Source organism: Haliaeetus albicilla, chromosome 2 (assembly GCF_947461875.1).
Source record: "Haliaeetus albicilla chromosome 2, bHalAlb1.1, whole genome shotgun sequence".
In the NCBI taxonomy this organism is placed as follows: Eukaryota; Metazoa; Chordata; class Aves; order Accipitriformes; family Accipitridae; genus Haliaeetus; species Haliaeetus albicilla.
This window is the reverse complement of record NC_091484.1, coordinates 42,309,708-42,331,718: the sequence shown is the minus strand read 5'-3', so window position 1 is coordinate 42,331,718 and position 22,011 is coordinate 42,309,708. Positions and strand designations below refer to the sequence as shown.

Here is a 22,011-nt window from a genome sequence, read left to right as displayed (position 1 = left end):
TGCTTGCTGCTGAAGTTTAATTCAGTTTGCGTTTGGAAGGACAAGGGAGCAAATTTGTTGTTTTTATTAGAGGCTAAGCTGCACTGAAGCCTGGATGACGATCCATTGTTCGTGTTGTTACAAAATCTGACTAAGTAGGAAAGAAAGCACAAAGGAAGGGAAAAGTATAATTCAGATTTGCCAAACAGCCTGAGAATAATTGGAAGATTAACAGTTTGGTGCTGTTTACTGGCGAGTTGTGGATTAAATGCATCCCCCTTTTCTCTTTACATTAGTGTAATGTGTCACTTCGGTTCTGGATTTCATGTCCTTCTCACACCTCTTACTCCTTCAGTCAGTATGCAGGACTGTATTTTACTGGACAAGAAATGTAGGAGCAAGCTTTTAATGTGGCACCAGAGACTTTCTAATCACCAGTCTCTGAAATGTGCTCCTAAGTATCTGCAGTTCACTTATTGGGTGGAGATGAATCGCCTCCAATTTGCTTTTGTGAATGTGAGTGGAACATTTGCAAAGAGTGGCTTCTGTTATTTACACTGTGAAATGCTTGTAAGCAGCCAACTATAAAAGACCTGAGTGACATTTATGCTTAAGTTCTCACATCGCAGTCATAGTTGGAGGAAAGGATAAAATTCAGTGTGCTGCTCTGAAATACGCTGGGTGAAGTTCTGTTCACAGCTTTAGCTGCCACCAGCTTAACTCCGTGTATGCATCTTGGGTACAACGCTTAGAGGAGCGAAAACTTGACTATTGCAGATGAGAAAACAATATTAGTGCCACTGAAGTCAATGGTACACTTGCCATGAAGTTTGGCTAATCAAGACTTTTACCCTGAGGCTGCTACCTAATTGCAGATGTGTGGAAATGCTTGATGTCTGTATTTTTTTTCTGATTTCACACCCCTCTCTAGTCTCTTCTATCCCCTTTGGGGAACTTATTAAACCCCTGTATAACAGGGACCAGAATCACAGTCACTAGTGCAAGAAAATATCTTTGAGATCATATTCCATCTGCCTACAGGGGTCTGATATAATCTTCTGATAAGAATATACCAGACATTAAGCTGATACTACAGCTGGTCTTGTCTATTCTCTAATTTAGTGGGATTTGGGCATGCAGACCAGAAGGGGAAGAGAGTTTTTTTCTGAGTGCAGTACTTATTCAGAACAATTCAATCCTATTCAAAACCAGCACTCCATGTCTGTCCCAACCTAAAATTCAGCTGGATGATATAATAGCTTATTGTTTGATGCAAGCAGAGACCACTCAGGTAATAACATCTATAAAATTGGAGGAGATTTTTGTCCTTTCTCCACTGAGGAATAAATGGGAGAAAGTTGTCATTTATTGTCATATACGGATCATGGCATATAATATTTATAGCCTGTTGCACTATAAATATAACGTGCTATAAATATTAGAAATATTTATATATATATATATGAAAACCCCCAAATTATTTCAGTTTTTAGTTGTGGGAAAAGCAACCTCCAAATTTACAGTTTGTTTTGGGTTGGTTTTTTTTTTCCACCCTTCTAACAAACTGAAAAAAATGCTGTCTGGTTTTCACTAGCAATTCTAGAGAAAGAACGGTGAGGCAAAACTGAAGGCAACCTTGAAATACATGTCATGATAGAGAAAAATTAGAAAGCAGCAAGATCCTGAACTGCAGAAGTGTTAGGGAAGCTGGTATTATTTTTCATTCGTGATCTCAAATGCTTGTAGCCCATTTTTTAGCAGACTTAGGATTTGCCCAAAGATGTTCAGCAAATAGATTATGATCTATGTTGATAAAAGGAAACATCAAGCAATTCACTGCACCATGATGTCAGGCTTTAGATTGAGGAAGCACTGTGAAAACTGTCTGTTTCCAAAAAAACCCCCAGTATTCCAGGTACAATGATAACTTCTCTGGAGTGTTAACTTCATATGGCATTCAGTAGGGTGGCTTCAGAGTAAATGTGTCAGTTAGGGGCATTACCATGAGCAATAGTACAGGGAACACAACACTCATACTTGTGGAGCACTAATATCCACTGTTTCTATTTCCTCCTAAGCATCAAAATGAGAGTTTATATGGGCTTCTGGCTTCCTGTAGGATCAAAAGGGAATTTTCTTTATTCACTTGATCAGAAGCAAAGCAGGCTGTTCCCTGTGAAGGATTCTCATGTTGTCTGTGTCACTGACAGCTGTTAATGGAAATGTCATGATCAAGTGGAAATCAGCTCTAACTGATGTTGGTCACTATGTTACTTTGATGAAATGATAAAAAAATCAGTAAGGTCTAAAAGCCAGGCAAGAGGAGCACCTGCATTTCCTCTTTGCTTGAGGTTGGTGGGGCTTTTTTGGAAAATTGCACTATAAAAGGGAGAGAAAAGGGATTGTGCCCTAAAGAACACTGCCACTGCGGTTAGCAGAAATTTCGGGTTTTGGTGAGAGCAGATCTGAGTAGCGAGTCCTCTGTTTCAGCCCCAATTTGTGAACTGCCAGGTACCCTCAGGCTCTGCTGAAGTCAGTCACACAGTTCCTGAAAAACTGAACAGCCGCAGGATCAGGTCCTGGGTTATCATTTCATCCTAGAGGGGATTTGCTAATGTAGTCAGTCCAGTAAGGTCAATTTTGATGCCATCGCATTTTACTCGACACTAAACTAAAACAGCTGTTTGCAATTAGCACACATAAAAAGGACAATAACAAAAATGCAGCCTGCCCTTCCAGCTCTACGCATACTCAATGCAAAGAGTTCACCAAGTTCTGGTGATTTTCCCTCCCTGTGCTCTAACTAAAACATCCAAAACAATTGATCTTGCTGAAGACCAAATGAAAAAAAATAATGTTTATCGTTCCCCAAATGTTTCTGATGGGCAGCAGCGACCGATTAATGGAAGATAAAAGCTGCTCTGGGTACATAAGCAGGCAGGGCTCTTGCTGCTGCGGAGCTGATCTAAGCACGAAGTTAAAGGGCCGGGCAATGGCTGTTGCTGCACTGGGACAGGATGAGGTAGAGAGCTGGTTTCTTACCAGGACTGGGATCCAGGGCAGCTGGCCCACCCTCCCATTGGGAACAGCGAACAAGGAGCTTGTAAAATACACAGACCAAATGGAAATGACCCCTATTGACTGAAACCAGCTGCATGTCAGACCTCTCACTGTCTCTCTTGATTTGCTATCTCAAATAAATGGATGTGGTAGAAGGGGCTGTGGAAAGAAAACAAAATAATTTATTCTCCTTGAAGTCGCGCCACACTAATAAGCCGCAGTTTTTACAGCTGAAAAAAAATGTTTATTCGCAGATTAAGTTTTTCCCTCCTTTTTTTTTTGGCTTTGAAAGTCTGCAGTTTAGAATAAGACATGCTGTAGTTCAGTTTCAGAGGTCTTTGACAGATATAGCATTGGTAGATTTTGTTAGGTATTCATCACATGAAACTGCTGGCTAATGAGACCTTGGTTATTCTGCATTTTGATGCAGAAAACAAACTTATGACAGCTTTTGTTGGTGTTTTGGCTTACATCTGCGTGGTGGCTCAGCCCCATGAAAAAGGTCTTAGCAAGTTTTGAAGAAGAATGATGTGCAGAAGGACTTGACTTATTCGTGTGGTATTTTCCATATTTTTCCTAATACATTCCTGGGTAACACCAGGTATTCTGAGCATTGTGAAAAAGCTGCTTGCAGTAACCAGGATAGCACTTGATTTCGGAAATGTTAAGGATGACAGATGCTCAGTTCCTCTGTTTTGTACCCAGGATGGGTTACTGCTCTTGATATTAGATTGAGCTCTGTTCTGACTTTAGAAGTAGGGAAGGAGGTATTCAACCTTGCTGCTATAGTTGCCTCGATTTCTTTTTAAAATTGTGACGTTATGACACATGCCATAGTGTGGTCATGGTTTGATACGCTTTCTTAAGGAAACTTCTTAAAAGTCATTAGTCTCGTTTTCCTTCATGCAAACTGAGGCACTGATGTGTTTTGCAAATGTGTCTTGTCTTTTTTTTTAAAGTCTTGTTCAGCCAATTGATCGTTAGTGAAATAAGCCACCAAATTTGGATTAATGGATCTATTAGAGTGTCTCAGTGGAATGACTTTCATGAAATCTGCAAAAACATGTGGGATACAAAAATTTGAGGATGACACTTTGAATTGACCTTGTTACTTCTTTCTGCCTTCAACAACCTTCTTTTTTTTTCTCTAATATTTTTTCTTTTTTTTTTCTCCTTAAGAATTTGTTTCTTCCTCGCTCCCTGGTGCACAAACACTATAGGGTAGCAGCTTTGAACATAGGAGCCCTTACTTATGGCCTTGCAGTGGAGTTGTCCAGACAGATGTTATTTCAATGTAAAGTAGATTGAAATTCCCATCTATAGGTTCTGAGTGTCCTGGCAGTCACTCTCTTTGCTTTAAAGACAAAACCAAAATGCAGTTCAATCTGGTGATTGCTCCTCCACTGGCAGATTTTAGCCACGTTGGCCTGTAGGATCTTCTGACTGCCACCTGTGACCCACAGATACAGCTATGAGGAAAGGCACACCTCTGTTCCTCGTACCACTGCTGTTTCTTGCTGGCTGTCCTATAGGTAGCATCTCTTATTGATGAGCTATCTGCTATTCATTATATCCTCTGGCTGGATAATGAACTATGAGCTAGTTGATGGGTTATTCAGATCACGCTAGTCTGGCATCAAGTGATACCATGGACTTCCTTCCCTCCATTTTTATCTTACCATTTTCTGCTGACTAATTACTTGCATTAGTGAGAGTAAACCAAGCTCATGCTGACTTCTTAAAAAATGTAAAGAAGTAAAGAGATCTTGGGTGGCTGCCTGTAAAGAATGTTCTATGTTGAGCAAGATGCAGAACCATGGGTGCAAAAGAGGTTTCTATGGGTTTGGAAGGAGCCCTTCTCCTAGCTGACATCTGTCAGGCTCTACCTTTGGCACACTCTGGTAGGACAGCAGTGATTTCAGTATCCAAGGGTAGAATGACACCAGCGAGGTGTCTGTATGCCAGGACAGCTCGCAGCTTTGGGATGACCCTGTAATTGCACTGAAAGGGAACCTTTTTTCTCTGTATTTCAGCTATAGCCTTAGTACACACGGGCCCTATCCTGCAGTGCAAAATGTGGCAGCCCTTCCCATTGCCCATTGATGGTGTTCAGGTAAAAGAGAACGAATCTCATTGATATTAAGGAGACTTTTGCCCTGGTCAGGACTCCAAGGCCCAATCCGGTGACAGTACAAAATATGAGGAGTACAAAACAGAGAGAGCGATTAGCATGTGGTAACAACAGAGCAGATGTTTGAACTTTCCGGCAAAGAAAGAGGATCAGGTTGAGGCCACCCTCATTGTTTTCCTGTCTTTCTGATGAAAGAACAGGTTGGGTACAAGTACAGCTGTAGAATATATTTGAGCCTGAATTTGAAAAACATGGCAATGCAGTATATTTATCAGTGAGTCTTTTAAAAAATATCTGTAGTAAAAAGAAGAGGGGAACTTTGTTTCACCTTTATTTTAATCAGACTTTCCTTTTTAAAAGTTGCAAGAATACAAAATTGATGAAGCTAACGCTACTGAGCTGGCCAAAGAGAAAAGGATGAGAGCCAGTTATTTTTCCTCAGCAGCACAGTAGGAAATGTGTAACTGTTAAATTTCAGTTCAGATGTTTATATCTTTACATATTTACAGTGGAAAACAGGATTAGAGCCCAAGAATATGTTCTTTCTCGAACTGAAATAAGATGCCTTTTATCAAGGGAACAGCAAGAAATAAATCTCAAAACACAGGACAAGGCACCATTTCTACAACAGTAGAAATCTTATTCTGATTGCTCAGATCATCGTGTATGAATGCTGAATTTTCTGCCTTGTTCTGTTCCAGAGACTGAAGGCAGCGCTGACTCATCATCCTGCCGCCATGTCGAACGGGAATATGAACACCATGGGCCACATGATGGAAATGATGAGCTCACGGCAGGACCAGACGCCACACCATCATATGCACTCACATCCTCATCAGCACCAGACGCTGCCACCTCATCACTCATACCCGCATCAGCACCAGCATCCGGCGCACCATCCTCATCCTCAGCCTCATCACCAGCAGAATCATCCCCACCACCACTCTCACTCGCACCTTCATGCACACCCGGCACATCACCAGACCTCGCCGCACCCCCCGCTGCACTCAGGCGGACAAGCACAGGTAGACCTTCATGCCCTGCTGCATTGCTGGGTTTTGCTGTTACGTGGAGTTAAAGCCTGATCTCTGTATTGTTTCTTCTTGCGCAAATGTCTTGTTAGGTACAAGCCCCTCAGGCTACTCATAAATGTCTGCTACAGGTGGTGGGGAAGTGCAAACTTTATTCAGAAAACGGAGTGAAGCAACAACTTGTTTTGCTGCTTAATTTGCTAGACATTTGTAGTATCTTACTTTATAAGGAGGTCCAAGGTTTTTCACTGCTCTGAGCTCTGCAAATTGCCACATACCTTTTTATGGATGAGGTTTATTATGGAGATTAGCATATTATATAGGTTGCTTAACGTGCTTGAACCTGAACTTCTCAGGCCAAGATTTAAAGAGCTGTATGTGTTCTACCTGCAGAAATACGTGGCACAATATTTAGTGAATTAAAATGGCACTGGTGTGTGTGTGTTTGGGGGGGGTGTTCAAGTCTGGAGATAGTAGAGGTAGTTCTAAGGTAAAATACACTGGCTTAGAGGAAAAGAAGAAAGAATCCAGACCCTGTGAAGGGGATAGCAGACCCCATCTGCAGAGTATGAGAGAAAGCCAAGATTAGGCGAGAGTGCGGGCAGTAGTTGGTGGATGTTGTGACAGGAGAAAAAGATGGTGAAGCCAGTCCAAGGAGAGAGATTTAAACCAGGAAGGCAATTTTGAATTGGATTCAGATGATGAAAACACAGTGAAAGTCTCCATTGAATGAGATGGAGGTCTCAATTTTTGGACCAGGTATATTGGCGTCAGCAATTTAGATAATTCAGTATCTGAACTGAATGTTTCTTGAACTAACGAACTAGTGAGCATGGACTATAGCAGACTCATTATTAAGAGGAATTCTATTAATGTCTTAAGATGATAGGCTTCTGCATCAGGATCACACAAGAAAAATAAAGCTCTGGGGGCAGTGACTGTAACATGTCAGGTCTGGGGAGCAAATTTAAGGAGGGCAAGTGGGCAGTGCATGGAATGAAGACAAAGAGGAGTGCCAGCCATAAGAAGTTCAATCTGTGAAGTATTGTGTTTCTTGCAAATACCTTTCAGACAAGCTCTTAGAAAACATTAAAGAAAATGAGAGGATTTGGCTGACATCCCAGTGTCCCACAACATTAACTATTTACTAACATCTAGCTTTATTATTGCAGAGGCTGCAAGCACATGGGATTTCCCTAAAGCATTTGCTAATGTAAAATGAATTGTCAGCTTTAGAGAAACAGTCTAAATAAGAGAGCAGCAGACTCCCCTGTGAGAAGATGTCCAGAGCTTTCCTAAGTTTAGTTCAGTTTTTACTTTGTGAATTCAATTATTTTCCCATCTGTTAATGAGTTATTTTCCTTGGAGTTGTTTAAAAACTCCAATAAAAAGACATTATCGCATAACAGAGAAACCAGAAGTAACCTGATGGCTCTCTTGGAGATCCATGAGAGAGTAAGGGTAAAGCAGTGCTTAGCAGACTGAGGACTCCATGGATGAGGTGGAGGAAGTCACTTAACCTCTCTGAGGCTTTTAAAACAAGGGTAATAGTACTGACACCTCACCGAGGGGTTGGGAGGATAAACATGTTAATGCAGGGGAGGGAGTCAGATACTACAGTATGGAGCACTGCTGCAAAACATCCATGTTACCGCTTTTAACAGGTGAGGAGAAAGCAGCTACCAGAGAAAACAAAGCTCCCAGTTTTAAGGATAAGATCAATGACCCAGTGGCCCTCCTCTGGACCCGCTCGAGCAGGTCCATGTCTCTCTTACACTCATTCCAGTTAGGACAGCCTAGACTTCTTGTGCTTTATATTCCCTGTTAGCTAGGCACCCCAAAAGACTCGCAAGCAGGCAAGAAGAGATACAGGCACCAGGGTAGATGGGCTGACTGGCAGCCACAAAGCTACGTCAGATTCACCCTGTGTCCCAGCACCATGCAGTCTCTGGAGCTGGGCCTGTGCAGTCAGATGAGCTTTGCCGTGCACAGCCTGTCACTGGAGGCAAAAGGCCCCGTCAGGGATCACAGCGGTCTTCACCTCGTCGATAGGTGTAAATGTCACCTAGAGGATAGGAATGGAGGGTGATGGAGTAGGAATCCTATGGTCAGCGGCTTCCCTGGGCAGCAGAGCTCTTGCTGTGCGTCTGCTCCCATGGTGCAAAGGCAATAGTGATTTCAGAACAAATGCATTAGTGGGGACAAAAAAAGGGTTTGCTGAGTAATAACCACATGGTTATTACCTTCTAAGCTCATCTGTAGTCCCCATGGTAATGGCCTCTTTGGGGGTCAGATTGCTCCAGCAGACGTTAATTTTATGGTGCGTTTTACTAATTATTAACCTCCTTATTCTTCTGAACCAGATTCTTCCATTCCAAACCACCTGCCAAATCACAGCATGGTCCACACCGCTGTAAGCTGTGTGCTCCCACGCCAAGACTGTTGTTATTCTACACCACACCCTCCTGTAAAGTCAGAATTCATTTCATGCTTTTCAGCTACCATTTTGATACACAGGAAGTCAATGAATTATGCTTTCGTAGAATGAGTGAACGGGTATTAGTTTTGTGGTAAGTTGCAAAGAACAGAGAGAAATACTGGCTCAAGCATAAAAGTAGAAATCACCTTCTGATAGGTATCTTTCTGAGAAAGTGAGAGACATTATCAAGTTGTGGCTATGTTGCCTCAACTACTACAAAAATGATACCATTATTCTTGTCTTGGTCCCACGAAGGATTCTTCATATCAAACTTGATAGCTTAAGCAGAGTAGGGGTTTGGATGTTGTTTCATTCTCTTAGTTGTCCTTCGTTTGTCTTCATTATGGATACATGATTAGCATCCTCTAAAAAAAAAAATTAACCTCAATTTTAATATATGTTCATTTTCTTTCTTATGTCCCTAGGCAGGGCAGCGAAATCCTGCTAGAGAATGATGCTTAGACAGTTACTAAGATACAGCCTAACAGATTTGAGGGTTAAGAGCTATCTAGTTAAGAGTCAGTTAATTATCCCACGTGACATTATTACTGACGTAATGGCAACCTTTATAATTAATATCTGCCAGAGATGGAGAGAATTTGTTGTTCTGAAAATGTGCTCTGACTGCCCAAAGACTGACTGGTGCATTCGGAAGACGAAATGACTCACTAGTTATTCAGGAGAAAATGACCATATGAGGGGAAAAAAAAGAATTGTGTAGTTACCTTTTTCTGCCTGTATAGCAGACTCCACTGAGAGAGTGAAGAAACAAGAATTTTTAAAGCTGAATGAGAAAGGAGAGAAGTGGGATAAGGAAAGCTTTTGGTGTCCGGAAATATAAATAACAGATCTCTGAAGTCTGGAAAGGTGTCGTATGTGAGAAAATGAAAGGCCTTTGATGAGATGTTGATGTTAAAAGGGATCTCTGAGGCCTCTGCACTCAGACATATTGCTAAAGAGGCGGCATGCCCGGCCTCGGTGGACAGGGAGCAGCTGGCATCCCTCGGCAGCGATCTCCCAGCGGCAGCGCAGGGATGCTGGTGGGGATGGGGGCCATGGCCGGCGGTCCTGTGCGGTGCTGGCTGGCGGTCCTGCGCAGCGCTGGGGACTGCAGCCACTGCAGCTGCGGTAGCCCTGGGACTGCAACCCCCCATGTGGAGAGAGAGTTGGAGATTTTACCAGCAAACATACGGAGTTAAGACAAGCTGAAATTTTAAAAACCAGTCAGAAAGTGTGGGGTGGCTTATTTATTTTTAGAAGGTTACTTTTTTAAAACGTTTTTCTGCTCCTGAGAGAGAGATTCCCTGACTGTGCAACATAAAGCTGGGAATAAATTCAGCTTTATGCAAAAAGTGTTATCAGATGCACAGAATAATTACACATAAAATTGCCACTTTAATTGACACAAGTCAGCTGGAGGAGGGAGCAAATTCTTCTTTGCAGTTTGTGGCGAGATTCTAGACAGAAAAGCGACCTCGCAAGACGATAGTATCGTTTTAATTGAGACAGGCAGAGGTGTTAGGCAAACACATGTTAATTGCCGCAATTGAAATTCAGGGCTCAGTCTGACAAAGCGCTGAGTACGTCCACTCCCTGGAGTCAAAAGGAAGCACCTTGGAGGTTTGGGCCTTTGCCAGAAGAAGAGGGTTAATTTTGAGTTAACAATTCAGGTTTCCAGACTGTTCCAGATTGTGCCGGAGCGGCGGCAGCAATGTGAACAGCGGCAGCAGCTCCCACTGGGCGTGAGCAATGGGACCTGGTGGGTCGGGCTGCCGAGCCCCACGCGCAATCCAGAGCCCCGTGGCCTGGGTGCCACAGAGAGGCAGGAAAGCAGTCCAAAGCTGCCTATTCCCAGGCGGCTGAACGTTAAGTCTGATTCTGATGCTGGTTCCTGACAGGGACGTGGGCTTGGGTTTCATCCGCCCAGGAGTCGGAGCACCGGCTCGGCGGGGCTGCCCCCACCACGCGCCTTTTCTGTAATGGCATGGGGCAGTTACTCTCAGGAGCAGGATCAATACTCTCCTGCACTTGAAGCAGCATGAACACAATTTTTTTTAGTTTCGTAGCGGCGGGGCTGGAAGTGGTGTGCCTCTACTGTCAAAGCCAGGCTGCTGAATAAAAAGGAGTATGGCATCTATGGGGTCAAATGGAAGCACCTGATAAGAGAGAATATCCCTTCTCCACGCAGTGCAGGGATACCAAAATGCAAGTTCGAGTTCAGGTACCTAAATCCTTTCTTTTGCCACCAGCTGAGGGGCACCGAGGTCTGCTGGCCTTGTGTGAACCCAGCCCGCGGCTGCCCAGCTCTACTCAGGTGCAAAGAGCACTGCAGGTCCTGTCTCCAGAGGTGCTAAAGCATGAGACGGAGGTGGGGGAGCCTGTGAAATAGAAATGTCCTAAAATTTTGGAAGCAATTGGGGAAAAAAAGAGAAAAGAGAGACAGAAAGAAGGCCGCTACAGCCCTCTGCTTTGTTTAAAGCAGCTGCTGAGAGAAACTTGACATTTCAGGTTTGAAATAGGTGATTGGCAGAGAAAGTACCTAAGTGAATGTTTTTAATAACTAACTGTAAGGGGAAAAATATTTTCCCTACTAATATTCAGAGGATCGTTTCAAAAAAATCTCCCCTTTGACCACGGTAAGGATTTGCCAGCAGCTAATTTCAGTGGCATCTGGCGCAGCCTTTCGACTTGTGCCCGTTGCAGACCTCGCCAGGGAGCAGGATGAGCGTGTGAGATTTCCCTTCCCATTGCAGCATCCCCCTCTGTAACTTCCCCCCCCTCACCACCCCCTGCCAAACCTCCTCTTCCCCGCCAGGTTTCGCCGGCGGCGCAGCAGATGCAGCCCACGCAGACGATACAGCCGCCGCAGCCGACTGGAGGTCGCCGGAGGAGGGTGGTGGACGAAGACCCGGATGAGAGGAGGCGGAAATTTCTGGAAAGGAACCGAGCCGCCGCCACGCGCTGCAGACAGAAGAGGAAGGTCTGGGTGATGTCACTGGAAAAGAAAGCAGAAGAGCTCACCCAGACAAACATGCAGCTTCAGGTGCGAGCCACTGTCTGCGCCCCCGAGGACACAGAGGGGCTCTTTGTGCTCGGAGGGGCTGGCGGTGCCGGCAGGCCCTGCTGCCTTCGGGGCTGCCCCCGCGCAGCCGGCTCCTAGCGGGAGCGCGGGCATAATCAAAGCCGATTAATCAAGACGTGCGCGCTTCAATTAAAGAAATAATTACACTTTAGCAGGATAAGCCAGGAAAAAGCTGTCTTGGGATTTAGAAGCCTGCGCTAGATGGAGTTGTATTTATTTTCTTTTCTTGTCGCTGCTTTTTGTGGGGATTTTTTTTGGAAGTGCCGTTAACTCGGCTGTAAAAGACCTCTTCAGAGCAGAGCATGTAGCTAAACCCTCATTCAAAGCCAGCGAGATAGGAGCATAAATAGATCGGTCTACCAGTAAGGCGAGTGAAGTGGATAGATGAAAATATCCTGAATATGATAATAAAAGCCTTCCTTCTTACAGTGCCGCACTTCTTACGGTGGGCACAGTACTTTGGCCCCATCCAGAGGTGTGCCTGCGTGCTGCCAAGAGCAGAAAGACCGACTGCGTAATGTCCCTCCTCCCAAACACAGCGGTGTGAGCAGCACCCAGGCACCAGCTGTAGCGGAGCTGTAGGCGACAGCAGCCCTGCCACCCTGCGCCCGAGCGCGGCAGGCTGCCGTTTGCCCCCACAGGTCTGGCCAAATTGCCTTCAGAAGAAGATAAAAAATAACGTTACGGACAAATGTTAACATACACCCAGCGCACGAGCACCGAGTGCCGTTTTTGCTCAGTTCTTCCGACGTCGTGGAGCAGTTTCTGTGTTCTTGGGTTTAAAATTTGCAGAAGAGCCTGGTTTAAGCTTTGTGGCAAACCAAACCCTCTCTTTCTTTTCTAGAACGAGGTTTCGATGCTGAAAAATGAGGTAGCACAGCTGAAACAGTTATTGTTAACACATAAAGACTGTCCGATAACAGCTATGCAGAAAGAATCGCAAGGATATCTAAGTAAGTAGCTGGTATGTTTGCACTGTCTCCACACTCCTCACAGGAAAGCAAAGTTGCCAATTCTTCCCTGCAGAACCCCTTGTCGGTCATATTATCTCTTGAACCTGTCTTCTCAAACATCATCCGAGCCATCCAATCTCCTGCCCTTATTTATCCAGCCCTGCTCAAAACCACAAAAGCCCTGGTTTGCATCCCCCACAGCAGAGCTAGCCTTCCCCACCCCTCCCTTCCGCAAGGAGATGCACACGGATGGACGCTCACTCCCCTGTGGAGGATCCCGCTTGAACTCGCAGCTCCAAACCTGCAAGAGTCCTCCTGGGTGCAGCGCTGCCAGAACCTTAAAATAACTCTCAAAAGGAAAGTTAAAAAGGAAAACATTACAGTCCCCTCCAGCGAAAATGGTGCTGTGCTCTGACAGTGGCGCAGACCAGGCATGGCACAGGTTTTCAAGGTTTGTTAACTCTTTTTTAACTCTTTCATTTTTAAAAAAAAATTCTCATCTAATGGAGACGTTGAATCGATTCTGTCTAGTTGATGCATTTTACGAGTGTGGTAATTTAGGGATAAATTCTTTGCTTGGCTCTAGAACGGCTCAGAAGAGCCTCAGGGTTAATATCTGCTAGATTGCGGCATTCTCTTAAAATAGAGCCCATTTCTATCTCCTCTGCATCACTATGCATCTGGCTCTTTAACAGTACTCAAAGAAAAAAATACGTAATTGCATTACATGCCTATCAACTGTTGCTCGAATTAGATTTTCTTTGCTGCAGTGTACTGCACTCCAATTTTGATTCCTGCTGGAGTGAATAAAGCGTTTAAGCATCCCAACTGATTTTATAGACCTTGAGATATCGGACTTCTTATGCCAACATTGGTTTCATAATCATTAAGGTCTTGGACTTTTTTCAAGGTCCCGACTCCACAAGTCAGGTTGATATCAGAGAAGCTCGCTTAAAACAAAACAAAACAAAACAAAACAAAAACAACCTGTAAAAGATCAGAAGACAGAGAGTGTTGGATAACTGTATTTTGAAATCCTGGGCCTTGTGCATGCCTCAGGTTGTTAGTATTGCTGCCATAGTAGTACATCCCTTTTCCATCCAGGAGTGTCACCCAGCCTGGGCTTGTAACTCGGATGGAAAAATGAATGTGTGTTGTCTCTGTGCCCTCACCCCCTTCCCAGGTCCCGAGAGCAGTCCTCCCGCGAGCCCGGTCCCAGCTTGCTCCCAGCAGCAAGTCATCCAGCACAACACCATCACGACCTCCTCCTCCGTCAGCGACGTCGTGGGAAGCTCCACTCTCACCCAGCTCGCCAGCCACAGAACAGACATCAACCCCATTCTTTAAAAGTGGTTGATCAGAAACTGCTAGGGGAGTGTGGTAGCGTATCAAAGCGTCCTCTGTGCTAAGGACATCTGCAACTGTAACTCAAGCCTGGAAGATTCCTCAGTTCTTGAAAGACTCTGGCTTTCATTTTTATAGTTATTAAAATGTCTTTTATACTTAGTTACATAAAAGGGAGTTATGCAATTAATATGCTATCAGCCTGAGAAATGCTTTGGTGCTTTCTCCAGTTTTTTTGGTACCAGTTACTTGTTTATAAACCTAACTGTTTCTGTACATAGTCATGTTTCCTTCTCACCAATCTAGCCTGAAGCCTCAGAAACATGGAGTTGTGTAAAACTGCAGCTTGTTAGCCAACGTGAGGCATGAAAAGTATTAAACAGAGTCATATGTAGGTAACTAAGAGTAATTAGGCTATAAATATAGAGAGAGGGCATCTGCTGACAGCATAATAAAAAATGAGTTAGCGTTGTGCTATCAGCAGACCCCATCTTGCGTTCAGAGCCTCTTTCAAAGCGGTTATATAGGATGTGGCTATCAGGACAAAACCAAGCCCAAATAACATGCTCTTTTGTCTAGCCCTCCCCCTTCTCCTCTCTCCCCTACCCTGGCTTTTTCCTCCTCCAGTTATTCTTACACCTTCTTTTTCCCTTTCCAAACCCGTTTCATCCCTCAGCTTTTTTTCCTGCTTTTTTTCATTCCAAGGCTTTCTCGCTTCCCTCTCTTTTTCTCAAAAGAACAGTGATGAACAAGGAAAAACTTCAAGCTCACCTAAAAACTGTCGGCACGGCTTCTGCTTTCACTAGCTCTTCACCCGCAGCTGGGCTGTGCTGAGCGTTTGGCTTTTAGAAAATAGAAATGCTCCTGATTTAGTGTTTTTAATAAACAGCAAAAGGCGAAAGCAGTGTGGCCCCAGGTGAAGCAGGATTGAGAGCCAGCTGTGTTGATGCTAGCAGCCCTGTAAGCTTCTGTGGCATGGTACAGGCACAGCGAGCAACACCTGAGAATCACAGCAATTCTTTCGCACTGCCAGTCATTAACATAGAAAAATCCATGTAGTATATAATAATTCGGAAAAGTTCTGTTCCCTAACCCGGTTGCGTTGTTCTGGCAATGAAAGCTAACAGCCTCAGGTTTCACAGGCTATAAATGAGAAATAAATCAGCGTAACGGTTCTGACCAGTTGGAAAAATGCCATTTTTAATTCCCAGGGAAAGACCTGCTCTCTGCAGGCATTCCTTTAAGCATCCATGGACTGATCCTGAGCTGGCAGACAGCAGTGTAGCTTCACTGACTTTAATGGCACTTAACGCCCGTTTACCGCGGGTAAGGAGTTGTCTCATTAGGACGCTAAATAATTTTTAGAAGGCATGCAGCCACTAAAAAGCGCTGCAAGAATGGCAAATCCCACTGCACTCTGGATAAAATTCAGTCCTGCAAAGAGGGTCTGGAAAAGAGCCTTATGCCACAATTAAGGTTTTTGTTTGGACTCTGGGCCTGACCCTCAGTGTGACTGATTTGCATCCCCGAGTGGTACCAGCGATTGATGGGAAAATCAGACAGAGATGATGCCAGTTAATTACACTGCCTTGCTGTATATTGGGACCTGATTTTGCTCTCAAATCTGTCAGCGGCAAAACCTCCCGCTGCTTACTTAGGTAGCGGGCTCCGAGCTGGTGATAAATGTTCAAACATTTTTGAGCTGCATCTTTAATAGCAAAAGCTAATTCACGTTATTCCCAGCAAATCCTGTAACCTTGAACACGCTTTGTTCTGAAACAAAGTTCTCCTCCTCAAAGACAGTGGTTTTTTTTTTTAGAGGAGTCGTGGGTTTTAAAAGGGTGGCTCTTTCCTGTGCAGGAGGGAGAGTGAAACAACTGAAGCGTGAGGCACTGTAAGGAGCAGGGCCTGCCTGGAAGGGAAAGCAAAACTCTGAGGATCATTCATTTCTGAATTAGTTCTTATCTTGGTAACTAACTTTTTATTAGTATTCTTTTCTTTAACAGCTCGCTTTCCGTTTATGCAAATACATTCAAAAGAAGAGGATTTTTAATGTACAGTGTAAATCTTGACTTGATTATATAGTCTAAGAACCAAAAAAAATTACGAAAAAATACAAATGTAAAGGATTTTCTATTATATTTTAGACAAACATATACTTTTAAAGTGTTTTAAATACTGAATCTATAATTTTTTTTAACCTCCAGTTGTAATAGCTAAGTGGTTTTGCTTCATCATGGCTCCCAAGGGAACTTTTTTCAAATATGCAGTCGAGCAAAATGTTCCAGCTGAGTATCCACTATGTAAAAAAACCCAAATAAGCATTTCCCCTGTGTCTGAATTTCATCGTTCACCATGAAAAAGAAAATGCCATCGCAGGGTTAATTTAAAAAACTGTCCCTCTATATGGGTAGCACTTAAATACATTAAAAAATAAAAATCAAAGTTGTTGGTAACATTAGCATACCCAGTCGAGCTACACTACACTAGAACTACGGTTTAGCTTCATTTTATTCAGTCTCCTCAATTAAAATATTTAGCTGTTAAACTGAATGCCTCTACATTAAAAAGAAAAAAAAAAAGAAAAAAATACAAAAACCTTGCCTAAGTTTTGTTAAATTCAGCAACTTGACAGTTTGACTGATGTGTATTATATATAGCTCAATTATTTCTTTTTTTAATGCTAACTAGGCAAGCCAACCACACATGTTGGCCTAAATGTGTAATTACAATGAAATGTCTCCTCTCTATACTATTGGCCTTTAGGTATAATCCTTGCTAGTGATGTGGAAATAAGTAAAGGATGAAAAGCTATTTGCTATTGCTTCTTGTAACTCTGTCGCAGGTTCACAGGCCAAGACAACACGCAGCATATTTATGTCGGCTATATCATCGGTAAAAGGACCAACCGTACCAGGCACCTTATATTATTCATCAGATGCGCTTCCACATTAAAACGCTCTTGTTTTCCAGGGGAGTGATCCTGCAGCCTTTCCTCAAGCTGCCAGTCTGGCCAGGCGCCGGAGGCTGCCTGAGCAAGGGCTGCGGGAGAAGCCCCTGCCCCTCTCTCCCCAGGACGTCCCTCTGCTGCGCGGTCGGTCGGTGGCAGCGGCCTCTTCCCAAGAACCTCACTCTAAACGCTCTTCCCGCCGAGGAGAAATCCCGCTGTTCCACGAGCTGCTACCGGAGGCTGCTCCGCTTTCCTCCTGGCCTGCCAACCCAGCCCGCCGCCGGGCTCCGGGCCCCAGCCCGCCGCCAGCGGACGACTGGGACCCCTTCCCTCCCTCGCCCGCTCTCCCGGGCACGAGCAGGGCAGCGAGCTCGGCCGGCCCCTCGCCCGGGCGGGGGTCTTGCTGTGGACGGCAGCTCTTGTCGCGCGACATCTGAAGCACGTTGGGAATCTCAGCCACGGACAACTGCAATACTTCGATTGGAAAGAAACGATGCTGTGATCCGGTTCCTTCATCCCCGGCCCCCCTTCCCCGCGTCAATTTATGCAAGCCATATTCGTAACGCTGCCTGTGGGAGACAAGTAGTTTGTGTGCTATCATGGTGTGTTTTATAAGGACGACGACGACGACGATGATGATGATGATGATGATTTATGGAGAATTTCACGCTGTTGGGAGTTAATTCCTGCTACGAAGCTAAATGTCTGCTGCCCGTCTTCTGAATAGTGGAAAGTCAATGGTTCAGTGCCTCAGTGCGTGTGGATTTAGTGTGTTAACTGACTCTGTCCTGTTAACTAACAAGCCAGCTATAACTGTTGTTAAATGCCCAACTTTTGAGGATTCATATTTTTTTAAGCAACAATATTTAGTGTTGAAAACTAGCCTTTTAGTTTAGGCAAAATGTGCTTTTTAGCAGCTAATACCTTTTTAAAAAAAAAGCGTATAGAGTGAATTTATGAAAATTCATGAGGACCAAAGCAATTTTAAAACAGGAATCTATTAATTTAGTATTCACATAGAATTTTATAAAGTATTTATTAATAAATGTTATTTTAACACATTCCATTTGAACAGTATTCTTGTACAGAATCTGTTTGGGTTTTTTAAGTTACAATATTAGTTTTGCAATAAACTACTCTAGGTGTGTGTGCATCTTAATCTTTCAGGGTCTCAAGCAGAAGTCATCCATCTAAGATGGAAAAGCTTGCTGAGGTCAGTTGTACAGAAATTCCTAGAATTAAATGTTTTCCTTAAAGCAGCATCTGCTTTTTTTTTTTTCTTTTTTTTTTTGGTAACAACAAAACAAATTATGAACCTTCAGTTGTTTCCTTTGTATTGGAAAATGTGCTCTCTCATTTTAGAAAACATGGGTCAACATATAACTGGAAAGCCTGTCTTTTTTTTTTTCTTTTTTTTTTTTGAAGGCTGATTTTATACATCACCACGGAAGATCTAACTCCATCCTTGTTCCTTTTCTAATGTTACATAGTGAGTTGCACTATACTGCCTTATCATTGCCTCTTCTGTCCTCTTACTAAGCAGTGTTCCTTAGATTTAGACCATTGAAACTCCATTATACATCAGAGAAAATTACTGGAGGGGGAAGAAGAGAAAAAGATTGATCTATAGACATAAAAACTAAACTGTGCCTATAAAACAAAACCAGTTACAACTAATTAGTATCTTACTTCTACGTTTCAATTATTTATATTATTTTAAAATTGCACTTTAGCTCTCACTCTCTTTCTTGCTCTCCCTTGTTGAATCATTTATAAATACTCTTGTAAAACGTTTGCACCAGATACATTTATATGCTTTCACTGGTGGCATATCTACAACTTGTCTCTCACACCTGCCCAAATGGAGAAGCTGAGAACAGCCAGTCTGCAGTGTGACTTAGACTTTACACCCTCTTCATGACAGCATATAAATGTTTTATTATGCAAAGTGTGTGAGGCAGCATCTAAGCTACATTTATAATCTCTCATCCCGAGAACCAAAGTGTCCTGTATATTGTAAGGTCAGGAGACTGGCTCTGTTGTGCATTGTCGTGCACTTTTGACTGTTGTCCAACTCACGGTAGCTGCGAAGCTGCAGTGATAACAGTGGCCATACTATGTATTAGAGTTCTGAATCAATAAAATATGTTGCCTTATAACTTGACTAGGGACAGCACCTTTAAAAAAAAAATAAAAGGATAAGAAAAGAGACTAAAAACTTCTAAGGACAAACAAAAGCAATAAAATCTCAAGTGATTTGAACACCAAAAAAAAAATTGTTCAGTTTTTCAACATCTGAAATAATCGTCTTGCTGCAAAGACAAAAGAGACTGTTTACATCCGTAACCTCTTTTTTTTTTTTCCCAGAGCTTACAGTTATCTCAGTTTTATCAGTGGCTTTACATTTAAGAGCTAAATTGCTTACCATTATTGGTTTTCCATAGCTTTCAAAATGACTTTATAGCAAATCCTAAACTGCATGAGGCCAAAAATGTCAGTGTTCACACACACTCACAGACAAGATTGATTCTCTAAGTGGAAATCTGATCCTTTCCCAGGCTCTCCTTGGACTGGAATCAATAACTGCAACTCGCTATATTTAGACCAATGTGTAATACCTGGGATTCAGGATCTCCAGTTCTATATTTATGCAAATTAAGTGTTAGTAATGTTAAGTTTCACCTGGTGGAACTGTTCCCGAAGCCCACGGTAAGAGCATGCCATCTGATGCCATGAGACTCTTAGACCCAAATTTCTTTCTTGACTAAAAATCTGTGCGACAGCCTTTTGAATAAAGACTGAAAACTCCTTCTGGCTTTGCAGAAACTGCAGCAGTGTCAGGAAGCGAGGGAGGGGGGGAAGGGCTGATAGGCCATTTCAAGGGAAATGTTTTCCTTGCTGGAATTTAGGAAATTCCAGAGAAATTTTTTTCCCCAGCCCTCGGAGCCGAGGTTGCAGAAATCCCTGTCAGAGACAACCTTTACATGCTTCCACAAGACAAACTATTTTGCACAAAAGGTGTATTCACTCTTCTGAATAATTGCCACTGAGTTTTGCCAAGGACTTTATCATTGGGACCTGAGTGTTTCCCAGACCGTGGCCGTAAGCTCTGTACCCCTCTCTATAACAGCTCCGTTCAAACACTGGGTAGCACTCATCGGTGAACGTTGCTTCTTCGGACTATTTGCCATTGTCCTGGTTTTAAGGAACTTTTAGCACTGCTTGGAGTAAGCCTAAACTATCGAAGTTTATATATAAATATATATATTATATTAAAAAAAGGTGCTGTCACAGTAAGTTTTGGGCTTGAGGTTGTTTGTATTGTATGCAAAGGTTTTGTGTTTGTTCGTCTGTTTGTTTTATTCTGTAAAGCAACCACCTTCCTTACCGGAGGGAGATAATTTTTTTTTTTTTTTTTTTTTTTTTTGGTACATAAGTGTAAATACTTGCTGCAGCATTTAATATGTTTAATTTTATGTTAAGCTTTTTGTTGCATTGTGAACCCATTATTGTTACAAATGGACAATGAGTTCATTGAGACTGTTCAACTAGGTCAGATTTTTACATCTCTTTCTAGCTAGAAGAGACAGGAATTTTGTGCATTTGTACAAATGTTAATAATATCACCGCAATTCCAATATAATAAAGCACTCAAATACAAATAGTTCCAGTAGTTTGGCTGTGTCTATACCCCGGACATTTTACGATATGGATAACTCCTGCAATTAAACCAAACTAGTCTTCAGTGATTTCTATTCCGAGCTCCAATTCCTCATCTCCCCCGAAATCAGAGGAGGACCAAGGTTCTGGGCATCCTCCTGCCTGGCAGTAGGAGCAAGGGGCTGTGCAGACCTTGCAGCCCACCGTTGCCCTCCAGCAGCCGAGGTGACTTTGCAAGAACAAGTTCTCTGAAGCTTTTCCAAGCAGGGAGGCTGCAAAGCCTCAAACAAAGAGACTTACGTGGTGGAGCCTGACGTGAGGCCTCCGCATAAGGATGAGACAAGCTGTTATTTTACTTTTCCTTGCAGCTGGAGTGTGCTTATATCAAAATACACTCTATGCTTGTTATCCCGCCAACCTCGCCTCTTGCCAAAAGCTGCCTGGAAATGGATTTCCTGCTGGGCTAATTAGCTCTAATTGTGATGCCCCTGTTATCTTGCCAACCTCATTTCTCACTATAAATTGGTCCAATACAGACCTTGGCACAATAATGCGCAAACTGTAATCTAAAGTTAGTCAGGATGGACCCATCTCTCCAGTGGGAAAGCCAGCTTTAGATTAATGCAACCTGATGACCTTGCTGGTGCTCCTGGAGCGATGGCCTGACCCGATGGGGTCCGAAACCTGGGAGCTGCAGCCTCGGCTATGGGGACCAGCCCGGCCGCAAGCGCTCGGTCCTGGTGTCACGCTGCAGGAGACTGGCCCTGTGCAGCATGACCGTGCTTCTCCCTTGGAGGCCCTGGCACAGACACAGCTTCTGCTGCTCTCCCCCTGGTTTTCAAAAGGCTAAATCTGGCCAAGAGCATTCACCCTCCTAAAATGGGTAGGAAAAAGGCAGAGCCATGCCCCTGTTCCCATTCTCCCTTTGTAAAAGCTGGAAGATGGGCAGTGGGTGCGCGTGGCTCCCTCTTTAAGGGGATACAGCACATGCGTTCCCCAAACATCAAGGCATGGCATTAGCTGGAGCCAGTTCTGGGGCCATATACTCCTGCATCGCCTTTAAAGCAGTGCTGTCATGCCACAGCTTAACCTGTATTTATACAGCAGGGCTCTTGCTCTGAGACCAAATACTGAAAGAGGATCATCGTATCTGTAAAAATAGATGTCTCTCGTGAAGGCGTATCACAGGACTATTTTATTGTCCACACAGTTATATTTACACCTGACAGTATGAGCTAAGCAAGATGTATTCAAGCTGAGGTAACACTGCCCTTTACAGCTGATTCATGGTTTCCCAAACCTGACTGCAGTATTTGTTTCTCTTCCAAGCAGTCCACTGTTA

At 43.5% G+C, this 22,011-nt stretch overlaps 1 protein-coding gene across 5 annotated transcripts in view; it reads left to right on the top strand.

Moving 5' to 3' along the window:
* Nucleotides 1–20,675, top strand: part of CREB5 (cAMP responsive element binding protein 5) — a 263,971-nt gene extending 243,296 nt beyond the window's left edge. For 4 of the 5 annotated variants that reach the window (XM_069772575.1, XM_069772560.1, XM_069772567.1 and 1 more), the window contains 4 exons: nucleotides 5,872–6,195; nucleotides 11,496–11,723; nucleotides 12,607–12,715; nucleotides 13,899–20,675. In XM_069772575.1, the coding sequence (XP_069628676.1) occupies nucleotides 5,872–6,195; nucleotides 11,496–11,723; nucleotides 12,607–12,715; nucleotides 13,899–14,062 (825 nt within the window). In that variant the 3' untranslated portion in view covers nucleotides 14,063–20,675. Of the gene's footprint in view, nucleotides 1–5,871; nucleotides 6,196–11,495; nucleotides 11,724–12,606; nucleotides 13,167–13,898 lie in introns of all 5 variants that reach the window. The other variant, XR_011322443.1, reaches the window with a different exon arrangement.
* The last annotated feature ends 1,336 nt before the right edge of the window (nucleotides 20,676–22,011 follow it).